Source organism: Danaus plexippus, chromosome 11, assembly GCF_018135715.1.
Source record: "Danaus plexippus chromosome 11, MEX_DaPlex, whole genome shotgun sequence".
Taxonomy (NCBI): Eukaryota; Metazoa; Arthropoda; class Insecta; order Lepidoptera; family Nymphalidae; genus Danaus; species Danaus plexippus.
The window spans coordinates 6,528,777-6,551,060 of NC_083544.1; the positions used below are offsets into that span (position 1 = coordinate 6,528,777).

Below are 22,284 nucleotides of genomic sequence, written 5' to 3' on the forward strand. Positions count from 1 at the left end.
ACATTATCAATTCTTCGATTAAACTTTTTTCCAAATAAATCGACTGTTTGATTTATATATTTATATTGAATTTTTTTACTGCTGTCATGTATAACTTTTTAATTTTCATGTTACTGGCTGGTAAATAGTATATAAAAAGTCTTAATATTAAATTGATGGCGACAGGGCATATACATAGGCATTCAGTATAAATGGTTACGTATGGACAAAAAACGCATTGAGTTGTCGGGAAATGCCAAGCAATAATTAGAAATGTTATATCCGAAGTGATTTAGAACATGTTATATTTTTTCTCTTAAAAAATTGGTTTAAAGTAATTAATATTTCTGAACGATTATGAAATTAAATCAATCGAAAGTATTTTTCCATTGACGAGATTTTCGACAATTTTATATATTTGAATACAAAAGTAAAATACAAAAGCATAAAAAACACTTCTATACATTTTCTATATTTATGTTTTATTGTTATAATATGGAATATACAACACCATGTTAAATTAATATTGATTCAATTCAGAGATTTTTTACTGTTCATAAAATTTTATCCTTTGCTTGTAAACTGTAGTAACTTTATTGAAAATATTATGTAACGAAGATAACATTGAAGAACCTTCATAATAAGTCTGAAGATAAAAATGCTCGTTTTATTGATGAGAAATTAAACTTGAAGCAATAAAGTTATAATATTTTTTAATGTTCGCGCTTTAACAGGAACGAGCCCAACTCGGCGTCTGATTTGAAATTTTCCTCTGCGTCATGTCGACTCATTTTTCTGTTATAACGATGGGGATTTTCCATATATTTATTCATGTCATAGTTTCTATCTTCAATTAAAATTTCTCTGTAATTTTTATTTATTCTCGAATTCGGATGGTAAGGCTTACTTATTTCTTTCAAATGTTTTAAGCGGAGATATTCTAGGAGTGTATCATAGTTGTTATTAGGGGACGGCATGTGATTTCTTCTAGGTAGTATTAAAACTTGCCCTCCGTCACTGCGAGCGTAACCTCTCCCGCCCGTCTTCAGATATCTGTAGTCCAATATAATATGCGGCTCGTAATAGTCAGGGCTGTATACATCTTGTATTATTCTAAAATAATAATTACTCGTTAAATTGATATAAACGTAATTACTCAGACTATTTTAAATAAATAACTACGTTTTTACCTATTTTCTGCTTCAGTGAATTCAATTTCCTTGTCCTAAAAAAGTAAAACTTTATGTAAATTTAAATTCCTGGCAAAAAACACTGTCGCTTGAGAGTATTCTATATTTATGTTACAGACAAGCACCTTCTATCTCAAATATATCGTATTCTTTTTAGAAAAAAAAATATATCACATCAGAATTGGTAACAAGATCATAAAGTTTTAAATGGAATAAGTGATTTTAAAATGTAACAGGTTAAATTTTCGATATTGATTAGAAATGAGTAAGATAATTACATACTTCATCGATTTTGCCACGATCCGATCCAGATCCCAAATACTCTTGGTTTTTCATAGCTCGTAAAGACGATGGTTCGCTTTTAGAATCCTTCGCTACAGCGCAAGTCACAAAAATTGATACCAATATTATTACCTAAAAAGTTTACCTTAAAGTTTTAATCTCGCTTGATATTTAATCCTACAATCATTCCAGTGGCAACTATATATGAGAGGAAAGATATTAAATGTAGTCAAATGCACCCCACGCTTTTTATTCTAAATTAAATTATTCTGATATCTTAAATTTTATTATAATTTTATTTCGAGGTGGTTAATTTTGAATGATTCTTTGACCTTCTACTACTGAAATATAATATCTTTGTAATTGAATATTAGTTTCTATTTTATAGTTCGATTAGCTATAACAGCGTGTTTTTATAAACTATTATTTAACTGCAGACATGCGCAGACCGGGCACTAGCTCTATCTCTCTCACTCCACTACAGAGGAACTATATAAGAATTCATTAATCCTGGCGATCCTGATAAGGACAATGGAAAACTGTAATCTAATTATTGCATTGTCATCGGTCTTTAATACGTATGCAAAGTTTCAAATTGAAACCGGTGAAAATTAAGCTCAAAGATTCTGTAACATACATACATAGATACAAACATATGTACATACATATATACATACAAGCCAAGCTAAAAAAGCGTTTTAAAAAGCGCGTAGTACCGGAAAAACTTAGTTTAATCTGAATATGTACATGTACAAATCTTAGATATCATTATATTTTGGTATTAAACAAATCATAAGGTCAAAGAAAGAAGTTTGATGTAAGGCAACAGTGACAAATCAAATTCAACTCAAAATAATATAGAAAAATAAAGTTAAATTTTACTTATTAGGATAAAAATTTTACCTTAGCCATGTTGAATGATGAACAATGTGAAACCGACTGATTTAATAAACAACTTCTCAGTACTAATAATTTTAAATTTTTATACCGGATTTGCGTGTTCTATAATTTTAAGGATGTGTGTTGTTAAATTTAATAATTTTAAATTAATTTATGTCTACGGTTACTATTATACCAAAATTCTTATTGTAGTTACAAACAATGTTATAAAAACTCATATTGAAAATAATACAAATTGATGGTCCTTCGGTTCAAAACCATTTAATTTGCTGATTAATCTCTCTACTCTATTGTTTCACTTGTTGTTGCATTCGCTTAAATGAACTAAAACTATTCACCAAAATTCCAAGTTAAATTTGAACTTGGTTATTTTTAAGAGGAAAAAACAAATGAGTAAAACAAATTTACTTCTACAAAATATAGTTTTCTTGGTCCAAGACGTTCCTTGGCAAATCGTGTAAACATGTTGAATTTACTCTGATTTAATATTTGGGTTAAAGGAAAAATAAAGATATTTCTTTGAAAAACACGTTTGATTTACATGTAAATTAATAAAAACGGAGGCATCAGTTCACTAGAGTCATAAAATCAAATGTAATGGATCTCATAAGGAGTGAAATTAAATTAAGTACTGAAAAAAAATCCACTGTAACATAAATAACCTTTTTAGGCGGAGTAGTAATAATGATTAGTATATATATTATCGAGTTGAATATTACAGTGTATTGTTTTTGAAGTTTAAAAAAGGAACGACGATATTATGTTAATTAACTGGAAATTATTAATTTAGTGTTCCTTTCACTTTATTCAATATTAACATTTACTCTATCTGCATGTCCTTAGACAAATGAATTTTTTTATTATTATTTGACATATAAACATGGGCTTTTTTCGTTCGATTTTATATTATTATCTGTTTGAATATGAATTTCTTATTTTTAAATAGTATTCAATATTTACTTTTGGAATAGAAAGTTTATCATCTAAATGGGTCCGTATAATTTTTGATCAGTTTAGTTTAATGAGTTACAGTTTTTTACTTAATTTCGTCTAGGCATTTAAGTCTTAAAAATATTTTTTTTTCTTTGATTTTTAATATTTTTACTGTGTTACGGAATATGAAGTATTTACGTTTTGTGTTGTTTTTTCAATGATATTGGTCATTCAAAATTAAAAAATACAAACCATACCAATTTTTGTAGACCAAATAAAAAAGTATGTATATAATTTTATATTATTATTTTTATTTCTTTTTCAGTTAAGTCTATTTTTGCAATATTCTATATTAAAACGGGAATGCTATGTATCCCATGTAAATTTATTACTTAAATTAAATAATACCTTTCATCCGTCATTAACAGAATGTTGCATTCAGTCAAGTAATTTTTTTGTTGATACCTTATTTAAAGTAAATTTTAAACTATAACTAATTTCTCTTTGCCAACGCTTTCACATTTTTTGGATGATGAATGAGGATACGATGCTGATACTTGTCTTCATTTTCATTTTGATCGACAGGGTCAGATTCTTTTACAGTACTGTTTTCCACTTCATGTGTTCGTTTGCCATAATCGGAGCTTTCAAATTTCTTTTCCGCATCGTTTAAGTTTTCACTTTCTATATTTTTCTTTACAATGTTTGCCCTCGATCTTCCATAATTCTTTTGATCGGATTCAATAGTTTTAAGCGTTTCTAAATTATTTATTTTCTTACTGTTAACGCCGCGGTCATTGTTTCTGCGTTTACTGCGTGTTCTCATCTCCCTATCACTGTTAGCGTCCCTTCTTTTATTATTTATTTGACTGCCATGATCCTTTTTGTGGCGTTCATTACATTTACAATGTTCATCTGATTCTTGCGGAGCTTTTTCATTTAAGGCTTCGTTATTATCACCTGCATCAGCTACTTGCACTTTATTTTCATTGTTAGTTTCTTCTTTGTTTTTTTCCGCTGAATTGTTACCTTCTTTAACAATATTTTCCTCTTGATTTTTTAATTCATTTTCTTCGTTGTTAATATTTTTTTGTTCATTCATTTTTGGCTCATTCTTTTCTTGTTCATTATTGTTTTCATTCCCTTCATTTTTTTCTAAATTTATCATTTCTTCTTTTTCAATAATCTCGGTTACCTCATAATTTTGCACATAGTTTTCTTGGTGATTATTCTTTCTGCAATCAAATATAAATAAGTTTTTTATTAATCTAATTTTTTTTATTTAAACTTAATGAATTGACTTGTAAAAGTTTCCATAGTAATATTTTTTAATATTTAAGAAATAAATTAGTTGAGAGCTTACTCATTGTGTTCTTCTTTTTCGTTCTGGTCTTTTTGATGCAATGGATATCCATTTTCAGAAAAATCTACATTGGCATTAAAACTGAAAAATAAAAATAAAAAATAAATATTTTATTCATTATTGACAAATGTGAATTTGTTAAATATTTTTAATCGGAATTATAAACAATAAATTAAGATACTTTAACTGCATTTTGTAAAAAGTAAAAGCTAAATAGGGCTGTATTGTTTTGAGTACATAGTTAAAACAAAAATATATCTTACCCAATATGATCGTCAGAATGGTATTTGACAGTCCTTTTGCGGCCAGTGGGTTCAATGAGCCAATAGTTACCCTTAACCTTGTCACCATCTCGTTCTTCATGTTGACCCTTTATATCACGAGTATGCGGATCCTTCACTTTGTAGAAAAATTCATAAGATGGATACGATTCTTCCTGAAACAAATATATTTAAAATTAAACCGATTGTAGTAAATATATAGATAACAATGAAATATTTATCATTATATACAATGTATGTGAAACCTCAAAGTATTATAAAGTTTAATAAAATGCTAATTTGATTGTGTTATCCGTCGTTTCCACGGTACAAAAACAATTTGTATTACCTACGCAATATATAAGTAACTTGTTTGTAACTTATAACCAGTTTGTTATTAAATCTTTTATATTATTAATAATACAACTTTTATTTTCAAGAAATAAACCAAAATTGAATATACCAACCAAATTAAGATATGAATCTTTTGTATTGGTTGTTGCTTTAACTGTCTCGTGACTTTGAAGTACTAATAATATAGATTTAGCTTACTTTATCCATATGATTTTTCTCTTTGCCTTCAGAGCTTGTATGGATGGCTGTATTCTTCCGAAGATGCAAAACAACTCTTTGTTCAGACACAGCATCTTCTGCAGCTTGCACGCAGGCAGCCACGCCCATCACCAACACAATCTGAATATTTTTATTAAATATTATACAATTTATATAACTGAAATTAAATAAATTTCCTCTCTTTATGATTTATGGATTCATATGTATGTATATTGAATTTCTTGTATAAAAGATTCTCACGATTTAAATTACCTTCCAAAACATAATTAACAATAGGCTACACCCACGATACCTGATGCCAACTTAACTGATAGTGTGCTATCAGGTCTATATATACACAGGGATGTTACTTTTTCACTCTCTACTTTCCTTGACCAATTATATTGGTTCACGATTTGAGCGTTAATAGACGTGTCCGTATTCATGTTACGGATTGATTAAAAAGTAGATTATTTCAGTAGTAGTAATAAGTAATGTAATTATAATTATTATATTGATAACACATTTTTTTGCTTTGCATAGAAATATAAATATTTGGCTATTAAATGTCATTTATATGTTACCCTCAGTTTTCCTCACAGTTATCTTTAGAATTTAATTCCATAAACAATATATGATATATAAATTTCAGTATTATGCTAATAATTAAACTTCAATAACATAAGGCAAAAACTGTTAAGAAATTTACGTAAATAAAAACATTGGTTTACATAAAAATTTACGTTTAACATTTTCATCAATCGGTTGTTGATGCCTCTAATTACTTATAAAATTAACATACAGTTATGAACATATAGTTATTAAATAATCTAATAAAAAACTATCCATCCACGTAACACTGGCAATTCAATCTTGTGAAGCAGAGTACACATAAAATTGCGTAAACATTAGGGGTTAGCGGTTACGCAAGCGGTTAACAACGCCTTTTGTTGAAATTATATTAACTATTCATTGGCACTAGTTGCTTAGGGTTATGGACCAGTGAATTCTTATTAGGCAATATATTTCAATATAATAGTTGTAATCCATCAAACATAGTAAAAATATGTTAATATAAAATATACTGCGTATACTTAACACTGGAATTAAATCATAACATGAATTAAATTAATCGAAGCAGGTAATATAAAATTAAAATATATTTGGGATCCAATAAAATAATAAAATATTAACGAATCCTAGAAAAATTCAGAATGTGTATTCAGTATGTATTTTTTATTTATAGCAATTATGTTGGGCTGCTGATTTGATGTTTCTTAATAGGCTCTTTTACGTTTTTCAGATAATTGGGCTGGCGAAGTGCCGCGTTTTCACAAACTTCGGCATAGGATAGTGTTTTGTAAAAAGATGTATAATGTTAAATAATTGGGTCGGAAACCGTAAGATTTTCTTTTCTTCAAAAAATGCAATACTTCCTAGGACATAAGACAATATTCGTATAGTTATAAGCAATAAGAGGTGAGTGTAGCTATTAATAATCCGTTACAAGGAAGATTAATTTGGTCTGTTGCTTATAATATATTTTTGATTATAATAAAATAACGCAATAATAAAATCGGGTAGTCACATCCGAAAAACATGGCTTCATTTTAATTGTTGTTTTTTTTTTAAATATTAATATTCGTGTTTACTTAGTAATAAAAATAAATGAAATTCTATTTATGTTATGATTAATCTAAAAGGTTTAAAGAATTTATAAGTATTAATAAGTTGGAGTTTATAACGGATTTAACTTGATCTACATTATTAATGTGACTCTAATGTATTTTGATTTATCGTTAGGTATTTAAATGTTAATTTGATATTACAGCGCTTTTCTTATAAATAAGGTGAATGTACAGAATAGCTAATTTGGTTTACTAATTTATAAATAGGTAGGTAGATATGCGTGTGTGATAAATATAGTAGTACTTACGAGTTTTTGAAATCGATTCTGATCTTATAAAGTATATGTTAACAGTAATATCGAACTGTTTTGATGATATTAATCTTAAACGTATTTATATCTCATACTATCATAGATTTTATTGTATGATAAAATTTTTTCTTGTTTAATTTCCCGCCTAGCAATAAAAAATAGCAAATAGTCATGACTGCTCCTAAAATATTAAACTTACTTAGGATCGTTATTTAAAAGTCACATACATAAACTGTGATATCCTCTTAAAAATAGTTTAAAGTAAGTTCAAAAAATATGTAACATGTTTTGTTTTAATATAATACAATAAGAGGAAAACAGGAACTTTCTTATTGAAGTAGAATAAATTAAATGAAAGAGTAAATAAAAAATATTTAATGATACATTATCACTTATTATGTTATGAAATATTTTCAGTTTTTTTCTATTATGTTCTTGACTATTTTAATTTTGTTTTGACTTGTAATGATGTTTAGGATGATGAATAATTATGTGATAATGGGTTTTTGTGACTTCTTGCTTCCCTTTTTCGTTCCTCTCGCCTTTACGGCCATTGCTTTTGCCGTTATTTTCCTGGCCTTCATTACTACCCCTATTTTCATTGTTTCCCCCATTTTCATTGTTTCCTTCGTTTTCATTCCATTGTCCATTTTCTCCACTGTTACTATTTCGCTCGCCTCCATTTTCTTCCTGATTTTCTTCATCCTGATTGTTGTTTTCTTGTCTCTCATTGCTCCATTGCCCACGATCGTTTTCTTGGACTTCTGAGCTCTCGCTACTCTGCCTGCTTCTATCGTTACGGTTTTCATTTTCATTACCTTCTTCTCGTCTTCCCTCATTGTTTTCCTGATTTCGTTCGCCACGATTGCCACCCTCTTGCCATCCATTCCACTTAACACGTCCGCGCCAATTTCCTCCTGCTCTACCGCCATTATTTTCTCCGCCGCGTCTTTCTTCGCTATTTTCATTAGAACCACTGTTGCCTCTTTGCCATTCCATTCCTCGGTTATTTTGCCAACCCCTACCACTTTCACCGCGGCCCTGACCTTCACCCGAATTTTCTGCTGAATTTCGTCCACCACTATTATTATTTCTACCATTGTTGTTCTCCTGACTCCTGTTTATATTTATTGTCTCTCCTTCTTCTTCGTTATTATTTTCATTTCCACCATTTTCTGAGCTATTATCTTGATTAGACTCTCGTTCATTTCCTTGATTACGTTCTTCTTCTCTTTCTTGATTTTCACCTCCATTTTCTTCGTTTTCCATTTGGCCTTCATTATTTTCATTTGAATTTTCTCCTCCGTTTTCTTCGTTATTACTTCCTTCTTCCCATGGTTTTGAAATTAAAACATTAGCGTTAAATCTGGAAAATCAACAATGTTTATAAATCTCAACTTAAGAAAAAAGTTTATATAATGCATGATATATATTAAAATTTTGATAATCGGTAGTATTATTTGGATGTCAATGCCGTATTCAATGATATGATAATATTTGAAAAAACATTTAAATATTTCATCCTGGTTACTCTATGATTAACTGTTATGCATGTTATTTACATGAACTTATTGTTTTGCAATATATCGTGAATTGTTATGGTAATCTATAATCATTAGCTTTACAGGACGTGATTCTAAGACAAGCCTTTGGGGGAGGGTGTTGCATAAAAAAATATTATATAGTTTTAATCCTTTCGAAGGCCTGTTTGTTATATGTTTATGTTCTGTCCGAATAATGTTTTGGAAATGCTTTAGGGCAATGAAAAGAGGTTATTAAGAACACCTACCAGCAAAATTAGCAATATTTTTTTTTTAATTTATTTGTTAAGTATCGTGACAGTATAACACTGTTATCTGTGCAGTTTATTAACTTACCCGCTGTGTTTATCAACGTGATACTTTACAGTTCGTTTGAGTCCATCAGGTTGAATGAGCCAGTAATAACCTCTTACTTTATCACCCTCTCGAGCTTCATGGTGTCCTTTGAAATCGTGTGTATGTGGGTCAGATACTTCATACGTAAATTCGTATGACGGATGTGACCATCCCTAAAATAGAAGAAATAATTGAGAAAAATAAAAAGTAATGTAATTCTAAATGAGGCCAATATAGAATGGGATCGGAGCCAATAATTAAGCTCCTTTAATCGAAAAGTCTGAAAAATGAAACAAACAATCGTCGTAGCATAACTGATAAAAATCAAATTACTTATACTTTAACATTTGTTCATATATAACAAGTTCATTTATTTTTCCATACGTATTTTTCGTGTTCCTCAGGAGCATTAGATCCGATATGCGAGAGCTTGCCGTGATGGTTTATTGTCACCTTTTGTTCTGAATAAGGTGGACGGGCTAGGGTTAGAGCAATATGCACCGTACCTACTAATATTAAAACCTAAAAATATAACATTATTATTATTTGTGATATGAAGAAATAATTACAAATAAATCACTAACAATAACAATACTTAAAAGTAACACAAGCATGACCTATATTGATTAGAAATTTATAAAAACGTGGTAAATTTTAAATACGTTAATAATAGATACTCTCCTAAAAAAATTAATTAATTTCTTCTAAATATATAAAATATAATGAATATTTTAAACAATAAAAATCTATGTATATAATAGAGAAATACCTTCCAAACCATCGTACGTTGCCTCAGATGTTATGCTTTGCAACTTAACTGATAACAGATAAAATATTATCTCTATTTATATACAAAGTAACGAATTCATCTTTAATCTTCAATTTCCTATAAGAAATCAACAACTAAACAATTATTTTACAGTTTCACGAGATATGGGCGTGCAGGCTAAGTAATAACTTTTAATTAATATTAAATATGAAACGTTATATCATATTGCATGTTAAGGCAGCTTCTTTGAAAAGTATATGTACATAATGAGTTTTTATTTAATCGTTGTAAATACATATAGTATTTCGTAAGTTCAGTTTAAAATTAATGTATATTTATCTAAAACAAATGTGGGTTTGTTTAGACTCAAGATTTTTAAAGTGACTATTTACGTTTCAGTGTTTTAAAAGTGTCCGTTTATGATTACATCTATACAAAATGAGATTCAAGATTTTCGAGAGTATTCATTTAAATGGAACTAATATTTTCGGATACTATGCGTTATTTTATTATTTTTAAAACTACATACTCCCGACGTTTTGGTTACTTTGCAGCAACCGTGATCACGTACACGAGATGATTTCTTTGCATAATCTTTAAAAATCCAACAGCAACTATAGTTAAATTAAAAACCTCCACTTTTGAATTAGAGCAAAATCGGGATTACATATAACTGATATTTTGTTCAAAAGGGCCAATTGCCACAGAAATTTGTAAATTGCTTTCCTGTTCTTATTATTATTAAATTATTCAATGGTATATTGGGTTCTCATTAAGAGTTTTTTGAAATTCAAGTGCCAAATTTAATTCAGTTCGTATCAAAACTTGAAGAACGTATTCAGCAAGACCAGTAAATAGTAGACGTATTAAAAGGTTTACTTCCCTATATGATTTGAACGTTGTATATTTTGATGAATAATGTCATGATAATAGGATTCCATAAGTAATTCAAATAACATCTACCCTTCTTAATATATGTATAAGACAATAAGGGACGACATCTAAAAAGCGTTTAGTTTGCTATTAACGTTATGAGATTCTTAAATATTTATCGAATAACAAGTAAGTGAAAATGTTATATTATGTATTATAAATGTATATTGAAAGTTGCTGTTAACGACCTAATACATAGACCATTCATGAGTATTAAAGATAAAAAAATAGGAAAAATTTTATCGGAGAACATGTATCTGCTTTGCTTTTTAGCTGATGAATGCAAATGAAAAAGGATTAATTAAAAAAAATATCTGTTGATTCCTATTATTTAATTGTAGGCAGATATTTAAATCTGCTACATATTATACATAAATTTGTTAGGAATTTTTTTTATAGTTTTGAGGTTACATAAATGAAAAGAAAAAATTATAAGATAGCACTATCTTTATTCATAAAAAATATATTATAAAAAGTTTCCTAATTATTTATAGCTGGCCAGTTTGACGATGCAATTAACAATTTATTCTGATAAATCAAATATGGTGCTGGAGATGAACGTGATGATGTGGAGAGGAATGATGGACTATGGCATTAAACCTGAAATGGAAACAATACATTGCAATAATTGCAAGTAAAGTAACATTCGTATCACAAGATTGAATCGTTATACGAAGCGAGTCCCGTTTCACATTCTATAGTCTATGTTAAAACTACAATGTAAGATGTGACAACGAAAAACTATTAACTTGAGGTAAGAATACAGTAGTGTAAAGTATATATTGTATAAGTCCAAGTCTTTTCTTTAATTATAATTAAAGGCGTTCTATCACACGTAACTTTTAAGATAGTTCCGACTTGATACACATCACTTGTTTTCCCAGTTTTTAATTGCCATCTATCTTATTGCATTCAGCTTATGTAATTTATATATAATGTAATTAGTAACTCGACGTATTTATAATAAAAGTTAAATTGCAATAGTAATTTTGTTTGAAAGATCATGATAAGAAAAATATGTCAGTCATAATTCTTTGTGTATGTTTGTCTTACCCGGAATGATCGTCAGCTTTGTATTCAACTTTTCTCTGGCGGCCGTCGGGTTCGATGAGCTCATATCCGCCCTGCACCACGTCTCCATGACGGAACTCATGCTGTGATTTCACATCACCAGTATGATGGTCATGAACTGAGTACGCAAACTTGTACTCCGGGAATGCCTGTCGATTGAGTAATTATTTAGTCGTTTACTCTCGTATTGAGTATTTGCGGGTATTAATTTACATTTTACAATGTTCAAGCATTATTTCAATATAACAACGATTAACTTCTGTGTCTCTTCCACATTGGAAAAAAATTTAATACTGATATTGAGTTCTTAGAGCGTAATTAAATTTACTCTTGAATGATATCAGTGTAAGTGCTATATTATTAGTAGTAGAACACATCTTGTAACGGTTCGTTAAATGTGTATATCGTGACAGGCCTCATTTGATGTTCACTCAAGCATATTTCAATTTACTACCAAATATTATGACTAATGACAATAAATCTTGTTATTCAAAATCCTAATTACGTATTAAAATCGAAACATAGCACTCACTTTATTTTTTTTTTAAACAAAAAGGAATTAATACTTTAATTAATTCCTTTTTGGTTTAGGTAAATTTATATAAAAATTATCTTAAGTTAAAATTATATAACTATTAAGTTGTACACTTTTAATAGGTTTTATCCTTTCATAGTCACAATTAGGTTTCGTTATTATAATAATTTATGATAATAAAGAAACATAAAATTACTGGTATTTGCAATTCCCGAAGTCAGCAAAACAAATTAATAATAAAATCTGTTCAAAAATTAACAATTGTTTCACAACATAAGCATTGTTTAAAATTAATATGAGCTATAGGAATCACACATCGCAATATTGCTTATATCATCCCATTACTTATTGTTACTTGCGAGTTACTTAATCTTTTAACCGTAACACACTATTTTTGCTGATGATTTTGTAATTTGATTACCTTTGTAAGAGTCAGAGTCTTTAAACTGACTTTATATATATCTAATATTCTACATATTTTTTTCACTATCAGGTCATAACATGAGTATTGAATTTGATTTTGGATAAGCATCTTTAACAATAGCATGAATTTCCTACGTCAAATTAACTATAGACAGTCTCTAATTAATCATAAATGTATGCAATAACACTAAATCTATTATGAATCAGTGTGTATTTAAGAACAACTGAAAACTATTTGTTTTTAGCTTGTATATGCAAGCTCTTGGTTATGGTACTGCTATACTAAGTATAATTATAGTAAGAAGAATAACTTACATAATGATCGTGGTGTATTTGATGGTGAGGCACGTGATGAATGGGCACGGGTATGTGAAGATTGTGAATGACTCCAACGTGGTGGTGTGGCACGTGATGATGAATTGGTATCGGATGGTGTGGTCCGTCGTGCTTGATCACCTGCTGATGGGAAACAGCCAGGTGATGATGATGTGGATATATCGCGTAACTGGCCGACATTAATGAACACAAAACTAATAACTGAAAAAAATATTTTTAATTTATTATATATCTTATAATCATGGTTTCGGTTTACATCAGTTCGAAAAAGGAAAAATTATATTGTTTCGAAAATTTAATACAAATTAAAGGATAAAACTATTTGGTACTTTTTTGTTAACATTTTTTTTCATTTGAATAATAACAATTTGTAAGACTCACCTTATACATAATTGAGTATTATTGATACAGATCTAAAATCTATTTGATTTATGTAAAAGTCTTTGTGAAATCAAAGATAACAGTGCTTGAACGAGTCCTATACGATTAGTTTATATAGGAGTTATAATTGTGGGAAGTTTTAGAGAAAAAAATCAATTTCTCAGGGTTTGCCAATACTTTTATCGTAATATCTGTTTTTCATGTCTATCAGAAGTTATAAGACTTTTATAGGAACTAAATTAAAATCGATTGAAATGTCATTTATTTTGTTTAGTACTATACATGGACAAAAATCGCCTATAGGTCTTAAAACGATTGTAATAAAATTAAAAACTAATCATAATAGTTTCTAAAATATATTAAATAAACTAATTTAAACTAAAATAAACGACTTAAGGTTCTATCGCATTCACCGTTTCATTCTATTTCATTTACCTTTTATCTTATAATGGGCATAATATAGACCATAATTTAAATTAAAGAGATTTGTTGTTTACGAGATAAAGGTCGAGTTTTTTTTAAGTGTTTATTGGGATATATGGAATAAATAATAAATAGGAATAGTGGCAGTTATTTACATAAAAAAATCATTAAGTATTAAAAATGTTTTTTTTTCAATTTGATTTTGAATTAAATGGTAAGCAATAAATTTAAGTAATATTACACAATTGGGTAAATATTTGCCTTCAATCTTTAGTTTTTCGACGTTATTTTTTTTAATGTAATAAGAAAAACTTTGTTTAAAAATAAATATGTAATTATTTTTTTATCTTCGTGTATCAAGTGTCCCTGAGTTCAAGCAAAAAATATTGAGATCGTGTTGCATATAATGGAGGCAAGCCATTATTTAATAGAGGTTATTAGAGGTCGAGTGGGACCTTTAAATTTAAATTTAATAATACTGAACAGTGCTCCCATTGATAATAATTAGTTTGATTAAGAGAAGCAGAGATAGGATAAATGTTTATTAAAGGAAATAATATGAAAAATTTGTAAAGTAGCGGAGTAAGAAATTTAAAAGACTATTAAATGAGTTAATCGATTTATTTATTGGGTATTAAGGAATCAAAAACATATGGTCTTTATAACCGTTATTTTGACAGGTTTGTTTTTTAATAGACTGATTTTTTTTTGTGTACATACAAAACTAAGTGTCATCTTTATTTTTCTTAACTGTTTAGTTACTTATTTCAATTATAAGTACCAAGAAAAGTAGTAGTCACATATGTATATGGTACACCCCATAAAATTCGATAAATATAAAATTTTACTTGTTTCTTCTACATTTCGTAATTTGGTGCTAATCGGAGCTGGTTAATGTGTGGGAATAATACATCATTATAAAATCTAAAAGAATGGAGGTTTGTACATATGTAAAAAATGTCATATTGTGCAATATTTCCACTACATTTGTCTATATATTAATGGAGTTTTGGTCCAGGGCACTCTGGATTAAAATTGTAACTTACTTATTATTATTACGTGAGGGCGCGGGTTCGAAACCTGGCAAGTACCAATGGGATCTTTTCCGAATCATATGTACTTTCTAAGAGTATTTTAGACACCACTGACGGACGGTGAAGGAAAACATCGTGAGGAAACCTGGTCTTATAATTTCAAATTATAAGATTGAAATCGCCAACCCGTCTTGAGCAAGCGTGGTGATTAATGCTCTAACCTTCTCTATGTGAGAAGAGGCCTTTGCTCAGCAGTGGGCTCTTATAGACTGATGATGATGATGATGATGATGATTATTATTATTAACGAACTATTGCTTGTGCTTATCTTTTTATTTTTTTTTATTCAAAGCGTTTGGTGATCTGACAAAATATATACCTATAACTCTCCCTCGGGAGAACGTTTGAACCATAATGCTTACACAGCTGTTGACTGCATTATATCGTATTTATATAAAATTATTCAGTCACGATTATAATTGAGTCACGAGTAGATGTGTTTTGATGTGTTGTGAATCAGAGCTCGTATCATTTAGCGTCAATAAAACATCACTAAAATAAACTAAACTATCCAAAATAACTACAAGTGGTTTTTAAATAACAACTAAAAAGTAAAACCCCGACAATGATAATAGTTTTATAGGTAAAATCAAAACACGTCTTCATCTCTTTCTTATAGGGATATAATAAATATTTAAATGAAACTAATATTTTTCGGATAAACTACGCGGATTTTTTATTATTTTAAAAAACGACATAATCCCGACGTTTCGGTTACTTTTTAGCAACCGTGATCACGGGCAGACGAGATGTGAGTGGCTGTCAGTTGGTCCTTGTTATTTATCACCTACCGCCATAGATTTCTTAATTTTCTAGCGTACCGCTCTGGATGCCGGCAGAATGCGCTTACGGTGTCCGTAGGACCTCAAGACACCGTAAGCGCATTCTGCCGGCATATAATAAATATGTATATGTATTAAAAATAATTTATTAATAGTAATCTTTTAGACTCCAACTGAGTTGCACTTATGTTTTAAACGAAAAAAATTTATGGTGAACTTGGTACATCTGTTTTTATTTTAATTAATTATATACTCGAACCTCTTAGTCATATCAATAAAGCCTTTAATTAACTTTATTTCCCTTGAATACTAACCACCACAACCCCTTAAGATAGCCAATGTATTCACCATTCTTTTATGCGTCAGTAAAAATACTCGTATTTGTGTATAGTAATTTGAAAATTAAAATTGAAAGATCGTATATGACTTTATCTGCTTTAATAAATTTTATATAGCCTCTGTATTATATACATTTATAACGTGCACACGAATGGACACGCATATTTCTCTGAGTTAAGTCATTATGCATGTTTAAAACACTTATTGTTTTCTTCCGCGTAAGCAAAGTCATTCGATATTTTTTCTCATCATTTGTAGGAACGTACATATTACACGAACGAAGTGTTACTTGAAATGGATGTTTAAAATATTTACTTTTGATTCTATCGAGTCAAACAAATTCATTTATAATAAAAAAATATATATATTTAAAGTCGTGGTGGCCTGGAGGTTAAAGGACCGCCTCTCATGCGTGAGGGCGCGGGTTCGAAACCTGGCAAGTACCAATGTGATTTTTCATAGTCATATGTACTTTCTAACAGTATTTAGACGCCCCTTACGTACGGTGAAGGAAAACATCGTGAGGAAACCTGGACTTATAATTTCAAATTATAAGTTTGAAATCGCCAACCCGTCTTGAGCAAGCGTTGCGATTAATGCTCAAACCTTCTCCATGCGAGAAGAGGCTTATGCTCAGCAGTGGGCTTCCGATAGGCTGATGATGATGATGATATATTTAAAAATACTAAATTTTGTTTATATAAATATTATTTATATTTTAAACAAACAAAAATAATTTAAATAAGAATAATCTATTATAGTTTTTATTTTACTCTGCTTTGATTTTCATTTTCAAATTTTTTTGACTTTTTTAGGCTTATTTTCTGTAAAACATGTGTTAAGAAACTGTAAAATATAAAATTGTACTTACTTTGTATTTCAACGAATTGTGTGAAACTTATACATCAATTATTTACGAATTGTTGCAATTTGTTCTTCCTTTATCTACACACTTAGAGATACGTTGGGCTCGTTCTTGTATATTCTTGTACGGAAAGACAACCGAATTTGTGTAGTATTATACTATATACATAATTCTGATTCTTTCTATTTAATTATATTCAAAGGACACATTTATGTACAATTGTGGCAAATTCCTTAAAACTTTCTGTGAACCTTACATAATAAATCATGCGAGCTCATCGCGTCTTTTTACAAGTTTTATATAGATTAAGGTTAATTGCACGGAAAGAATATTCCCATAATTTTTCTCTTTGTGAACATTCAACAAACAACAGTTATATTTTTTTTCACACTGTGACTCAATATTACGTCAAAGTAGTATAATTTACTAGATAATAAAAAAATAAAATCTTATATATATATATGTGTTCTCTATATTTAGGTTAAGGCTAAATTGTGTTCACAGAACGTTTTGCATTATATTATTTAAATATTTTTTTTGTGTTTCTTTTCCTTTAACTGTTGAATGATTGGTCTGATATAATAGTTATTTAATTTATTGCTTGAATGCATTCTAGTGGGTTAGTACTTGTTTAAAATTTTGTGAATAATTTAAATCTAACGTTTGTATATCTTATTTGTAAGGATTGTTTTGGTATTACTAAGAAGTCGCTTAAGGACGACAGTTATCTTGCAAAAAATATTCTTATGTGTTTTGTAATAGTATTAAAAAAAAATATAGAGATATTAATATCGAATCTTTGGTTCTTTTAAATTAAATGATAATCGATATTGCAATAAAATCACGTACTTGTGTTTTATAATCTAAAAAATTTTAAATGTACCATCCCCGTCGATTTTGCATTTCTGGTATGTGTAATATTTTAATTACTAAGTTCCAGAATTTCAAGCCTATGCAGTCGCTGGCGTATTATAGGCTTGTGCGATATTAGCTATGTTTGAATATTCAATAAAACAAATTATAGGGTATGAAACTTGTCTATTACAGCTATGATAGTTTTTGTGCAAGTTCGAATAAAGACGGTACCTTCACTTTGCTTATAAGTGTCTCAGTTATTTTATCGATCAATGTCTATAGAGCAAAAAACGGTGCTGTTGAGAACGCATATTTGTTTTGCAAGAAGCAACAACTTAAAGCTAAAATGCGGGTTAAGAAAAGTGACATGCAAAGTTGTTTTGTTAATAAAATTTTATAGGTGCATGTAGAAACAATGTTTTTTGTTATTTAAATTGATAATGGATATATACAATTGATAGTAAATTAAATTTATTGCCCTTAAGTAATTAATTACAAGTAATAAATAAGGTAAAGACGGTCTTTATGCTGATAAATGTATGGCTTATTCATCTCAAATCCTTTTATAAATCAATTTTTGTAAATGTTTACCCATAACATGACATGAGTGCCTCGTAAAAGCGGCTTAAGAATGCGTGTAATTTAACAATTGCTCTCACGCACGATTGAATACATGAGATGCTTTCAGATAGCATTTATCACTATCATATATTTATTCTTAAAGAAAACAGATATCAGAATATTTAGCATATATAAAAATGTAGTAATGTATAATTTTTTTTATTGTAAAATTTTTGTATGCTGCTTATATTAAAAATTTAAAAGTTTATGAAAATATAAAGGTATTTACGTGTTTGGATAGGTATGTTTGTTATTATTTCATGTATAAACTTCTGAACGGATTTTGATTAGACTCTACAGTAATGTAGCTTAGATGTTAGGATAAGGTGTCAGCTATAATTTGTTTGTAACGTTTCGTTTGTATGAAGTATACATACACTTGTATTTAGTGTAAAGTTACTTTAGAATACAAAAATAATCTTAGTTGTTTTAACACGCTTTATACATTTCTTTTGGAGCCAAAGTCCGCGAGTACGAAGTCACGGGCAAAGACCTTTGCTTTCAGTAAAACTTTTAAAACTATTTTGTTAAGAAATCAACTTCGCCAGTATGAGCCAGTCTTTACATTTCGTAACAAGATTGATAATTATCTCGGCTCAAGGTTACGCCTTCCATTCATTGTTCCGATTATTTCAAAGCATGTGGTATCTCAAACAAGCAGCTATTTAAAAAATAATATTACTTACGTCATGGTGAACAAAGGCAGATACTTACTTATAGGCAGATATATACTTACTAAATAGAGAAACATTTTGTTTGAAGTTGAAGTACAACCAATTAAATATGATTACTGGATATATCAAAATTATTTCTATTTCCGAAAAAAAATAATATTAGTTGTATGTGTATCAAGATTTATTATATATTATTATCGATAGATGCGACAACTTCAACAACTCACCAGAGATCAATTCAAGTCTATTGGCTATTGTTAAGATCGGAATATGATTGTCAAATCAATCATTAAGAATTTGTTTATAATTAAAAATATATTTTTCAAGAACTAAAAAGACATTTGTAATTAGTGAATTGAAAAAAAATGATTTTATTATTTTCTAATCTAAAGGTCTACTTGTGTTGATGTAAATTTTTCTATTTATTTTATTTTTATTTTCATACCTCCTTTTTAATTAACTTTTATGTCACTCATCAATTCTTTTTAAAGACGCATAAAAAAAAAACATACTAATCTATGCATGTGTGTATTTTAAAGTATACTTTGTAAATTACTCAGCTAAAACACTAAATCCGTCATAATGGCGCAAATCATGTCCATTTGTCAACATTAGGTTGTAGGCTTGTGACATTTGTCATTTAATGGACATTTCGAAATACAGCCTACGGGGTACATAGGAAATTGGAGGTAATTTATATCATAGCGACTTATTTTGTTTTTGTATGTATGGGTGTTGTGATTGCCTTTAAATTACTCTTTGATGACATAGTACCCTTTTACGTATATTATTAAACGAAGTTTTTACGAAGTCTTTAAAGATTAACAATCTATATTTTACATTTACGTATATAATTAGTCGTTTTTGTTAATATTATTAGCATTTTCATATTATTCACGTGTTAAGTGTTCGATATTTCGCCCCACATTATTCTTACGTCATTAATTAAATCGATATAATTGTTTACTTAGAGTTTATTATTTTTTTGTTATTTTATAGGTCATGTAGACATGCGTAGAAAATTGGGTAATTTTTTTTTTCATAGTTTATAATTATCGTACCACAACAGCACGCAAACACGCGTGTCTATATAATTATGTAGTATAATTATAATTTTGAGCCACTGTGTAATATTTCAAGGGTAATATTTGAATTAAAGTATTATTATGAAAAAATGAATGGATTTCTTGACTAGTTATTGTGAAAGATATATGTGGTAATAAATCTATTGCAAGTATGTAGATTTTTCAACAAAAGATTTAAATAAAAATATATATATATACTGATCAGTAAAATTTATTTATTTACAAATGAGTATTGAATTCATCATCATATATACACATAAATATCACATACAATCATTCATCATGAATCACAATTACATGCTAGTCGTTTAGTAGTGGCCATGATGTCCGTGCGCCAGGGGGGCGATGACGTGGACAGGGGCAGCGTGTACGACAGGGGCGTGGACGACAGGGGCTGGGTGGTGTCCAGCGGTCTTGTGGACAACGGCGTTGAAACTGAAAAATAAAATTGTTTCGGTTACTTCATCACTCTGGTTGCCGTACTCCCCTAAATATGTATCAATAATATGATATAATGGAAATTTTATTGTTCTTCATATTGCAAAACACGACTTAAATAGTTATAGTTTATGACTTAATGCATTCAGCTTTTTATAAAGTTGAGTATTGCATTTCTTTTAAATATAGAAACCTATCGAAAGGAAATTCTAATATATTTATAGAAATAAGGTTCGCTTCAGTAAACTTACCCGTGGTGGTCGTCAGCGGTGTATTCTACTTTGCGTACGGAACCGTCAGGCTCGACCAGGGAGTAGCTTCCATGTACAGCACCACCGTCGCGGCTCTCATGCTGGGACTTGTGGTCACCGGTGTGGGGATCGGCGACGGAATACGAGTAGTCGTATTTAGGGTGAGACTGAGAATATTCAATTATATTATTATAAAATTCACTCCATTAAGCCTTGATTGATATATGCACTTTTATGTTATTGTGCCACTCACGTATTCATGAGCCACATGGACTGGTGCAGCATGGACGATGGGAGCAGCGTGGACAATGGGGGCGGCATGTACTACTGGTGCAGCATGAACCAACGGGGCAGCGTAGTGGACTGGGCTGTCGTGGCGGATGATGCTTTGGGATGAAACAGCGGGCGCATGGTGCAGATTCAAGAAACCGGCGTTGGCAGCGGCCAGCACAGCGCTAAGGGCTACAATCTAAAATATAATAAAATTTAATGAATGCTCTTCATAATAGGAGTATTAAATAAAACAAAATATTGTTTTCTGCAACTTACTTTAGAGAACATTTTGCAGTGGATAACCAGAGAAGTTGACTGATACTGCTATTGGTGTTAGCTGGACTTTTATATGAAAAGCAAAACGGAGACATAGTCCTTCTAGTGGTGGGGCTTGCGGTCATTTCAGTTCCGTAAGTTTGACATAGCGAGGTCGCCTGCGATAATCACTTACTAGAAGGCATTCGCGCCCTGTTGCGGAGAACGTTAGTCGTTATAAAAATAATAAAATGATTTTCACAATATACAATTAAATTTAATTCTCGAATATGCACCCATGATGACTCTGACCCATGAAAAGAGATATTTTTGTTAATTCATTAGTTAGGCATTGATTAATATCATTACATACTACTAGCAAAAGCTCTTTATCTATTAGAACCCGTATTAAGATTTTATAAAATATCCAAAGATTAAATGCAATATAAAATTATATTGGGATATCATACATTTTATACGAATTTAAGATTTCGAAACACCAACCGTGTCGTATCATAACACATTAAATATTTACGATTCATTACGGTGTAAATGTAATAAGTGGATATCATCTGAACAACCGTAGCAAGCTGTTATTATAGCAAT

At 29.5% G+C, this 22,284-nt stretch overlaps 5 protein-coding genes across 5 annotated transcripts in view; all 5 read right to left on the reverse strand.

Annotated features, from left to right (window-relative positions):
* The window catches only part of LOC116766024 (uncharacterized), a 78,676-nt gene that overhangs the window by 51,166 nt on the left and 5,226 nt on the right, over nt 1–22,284 (reverse strand). The gene's annotated exons all lie outside the window — the stretch shown is intronic.
* LOC116766033 (uncharacterized) lies at nt 2–2,377 on the reverse strand. The gene is made up of 4 exons (XM_032655687.2): nt 2,355–2,377; nt 1,452–1,583; nt 1,170–1,204; nt 2–1,092 (listed from the first exon to the last, which is right to left on the reverse strand). The coding sequence occupies exons 1-4, from the start codon at nt 2,361–2,363 to the stop codon at nt 693–695; spliced, it is 576 nt and encodes a 191-aa protein (XP_032511578.2). The 5' UTR covers nt 2,364–2,377; the 3' UTR covers nt 2–692.
* Nucleotides 3,613–5,905, reverse strand: LOC116766019 (GATA zinc finger domain-containing protein 14-like). Its single transcript, XM_032655674.2, has 5 exons — nt 5,768–5,905; nt 5,460–5,600; nt 4,911–5,083; nt 4,648–4,728; nt 3,613–4,519 (listed from the first exon to the last, which is right to left on the reverse strand). Exons 1-5 carry the CDS (start codon nt 5,903–5,905, stop codon nt 3,778–3,780), a joined length of 1,275 nt encoding a protein of 424 aa, XP_032511565.2. The 3' UTR covers nt 3,613–3,777.
* Nucleotides 11,440–13,799, reverse strand: LOC116766018 (cuticle protein 21-like). Its single transcript, XM_061522088.1, has 4 exons — nt 13,724–13,799; nt 13,322–13,543; nt 12,031–12,197; nt 11,440–11,577 (listed from the first exon to the last, which is right to left on the reverse strand). The coding sequence occupies exons 1-4, from the start codon at nt 13,730–13,732 to the stop codon at nt 11,514–11,516; spliced, it is 462 nt and encodes a 153-aa protein (XP_061378072.1). The 5' UTR covers nt 13,733–13,799; the 3' UTR covers nt 11,440–11,513.
* Nucleotides 20,653–21,809, reverse strand: LOC116766032 (cuticle protein 7-like). The gene is made up of 4 exons (XM_032655686.2): nt 21,700–21,809; nt 21,404–21,619; nt 21,151–21,317; nt 20,653–20,896 (listed from the first exon to the last, which is right to left on the reverse strand). The coding sequence occupies exons 1-4, from the start codon at nt 21,709–21,711 to the stop codon at nt 20,770–20,772; spliced, it is 522 nt and encodes a 173-aa protein (XP_032511577.1). The 5' UTR covers nt 21,712–21,809; the 3' UTR covers nt 20,653–20,769.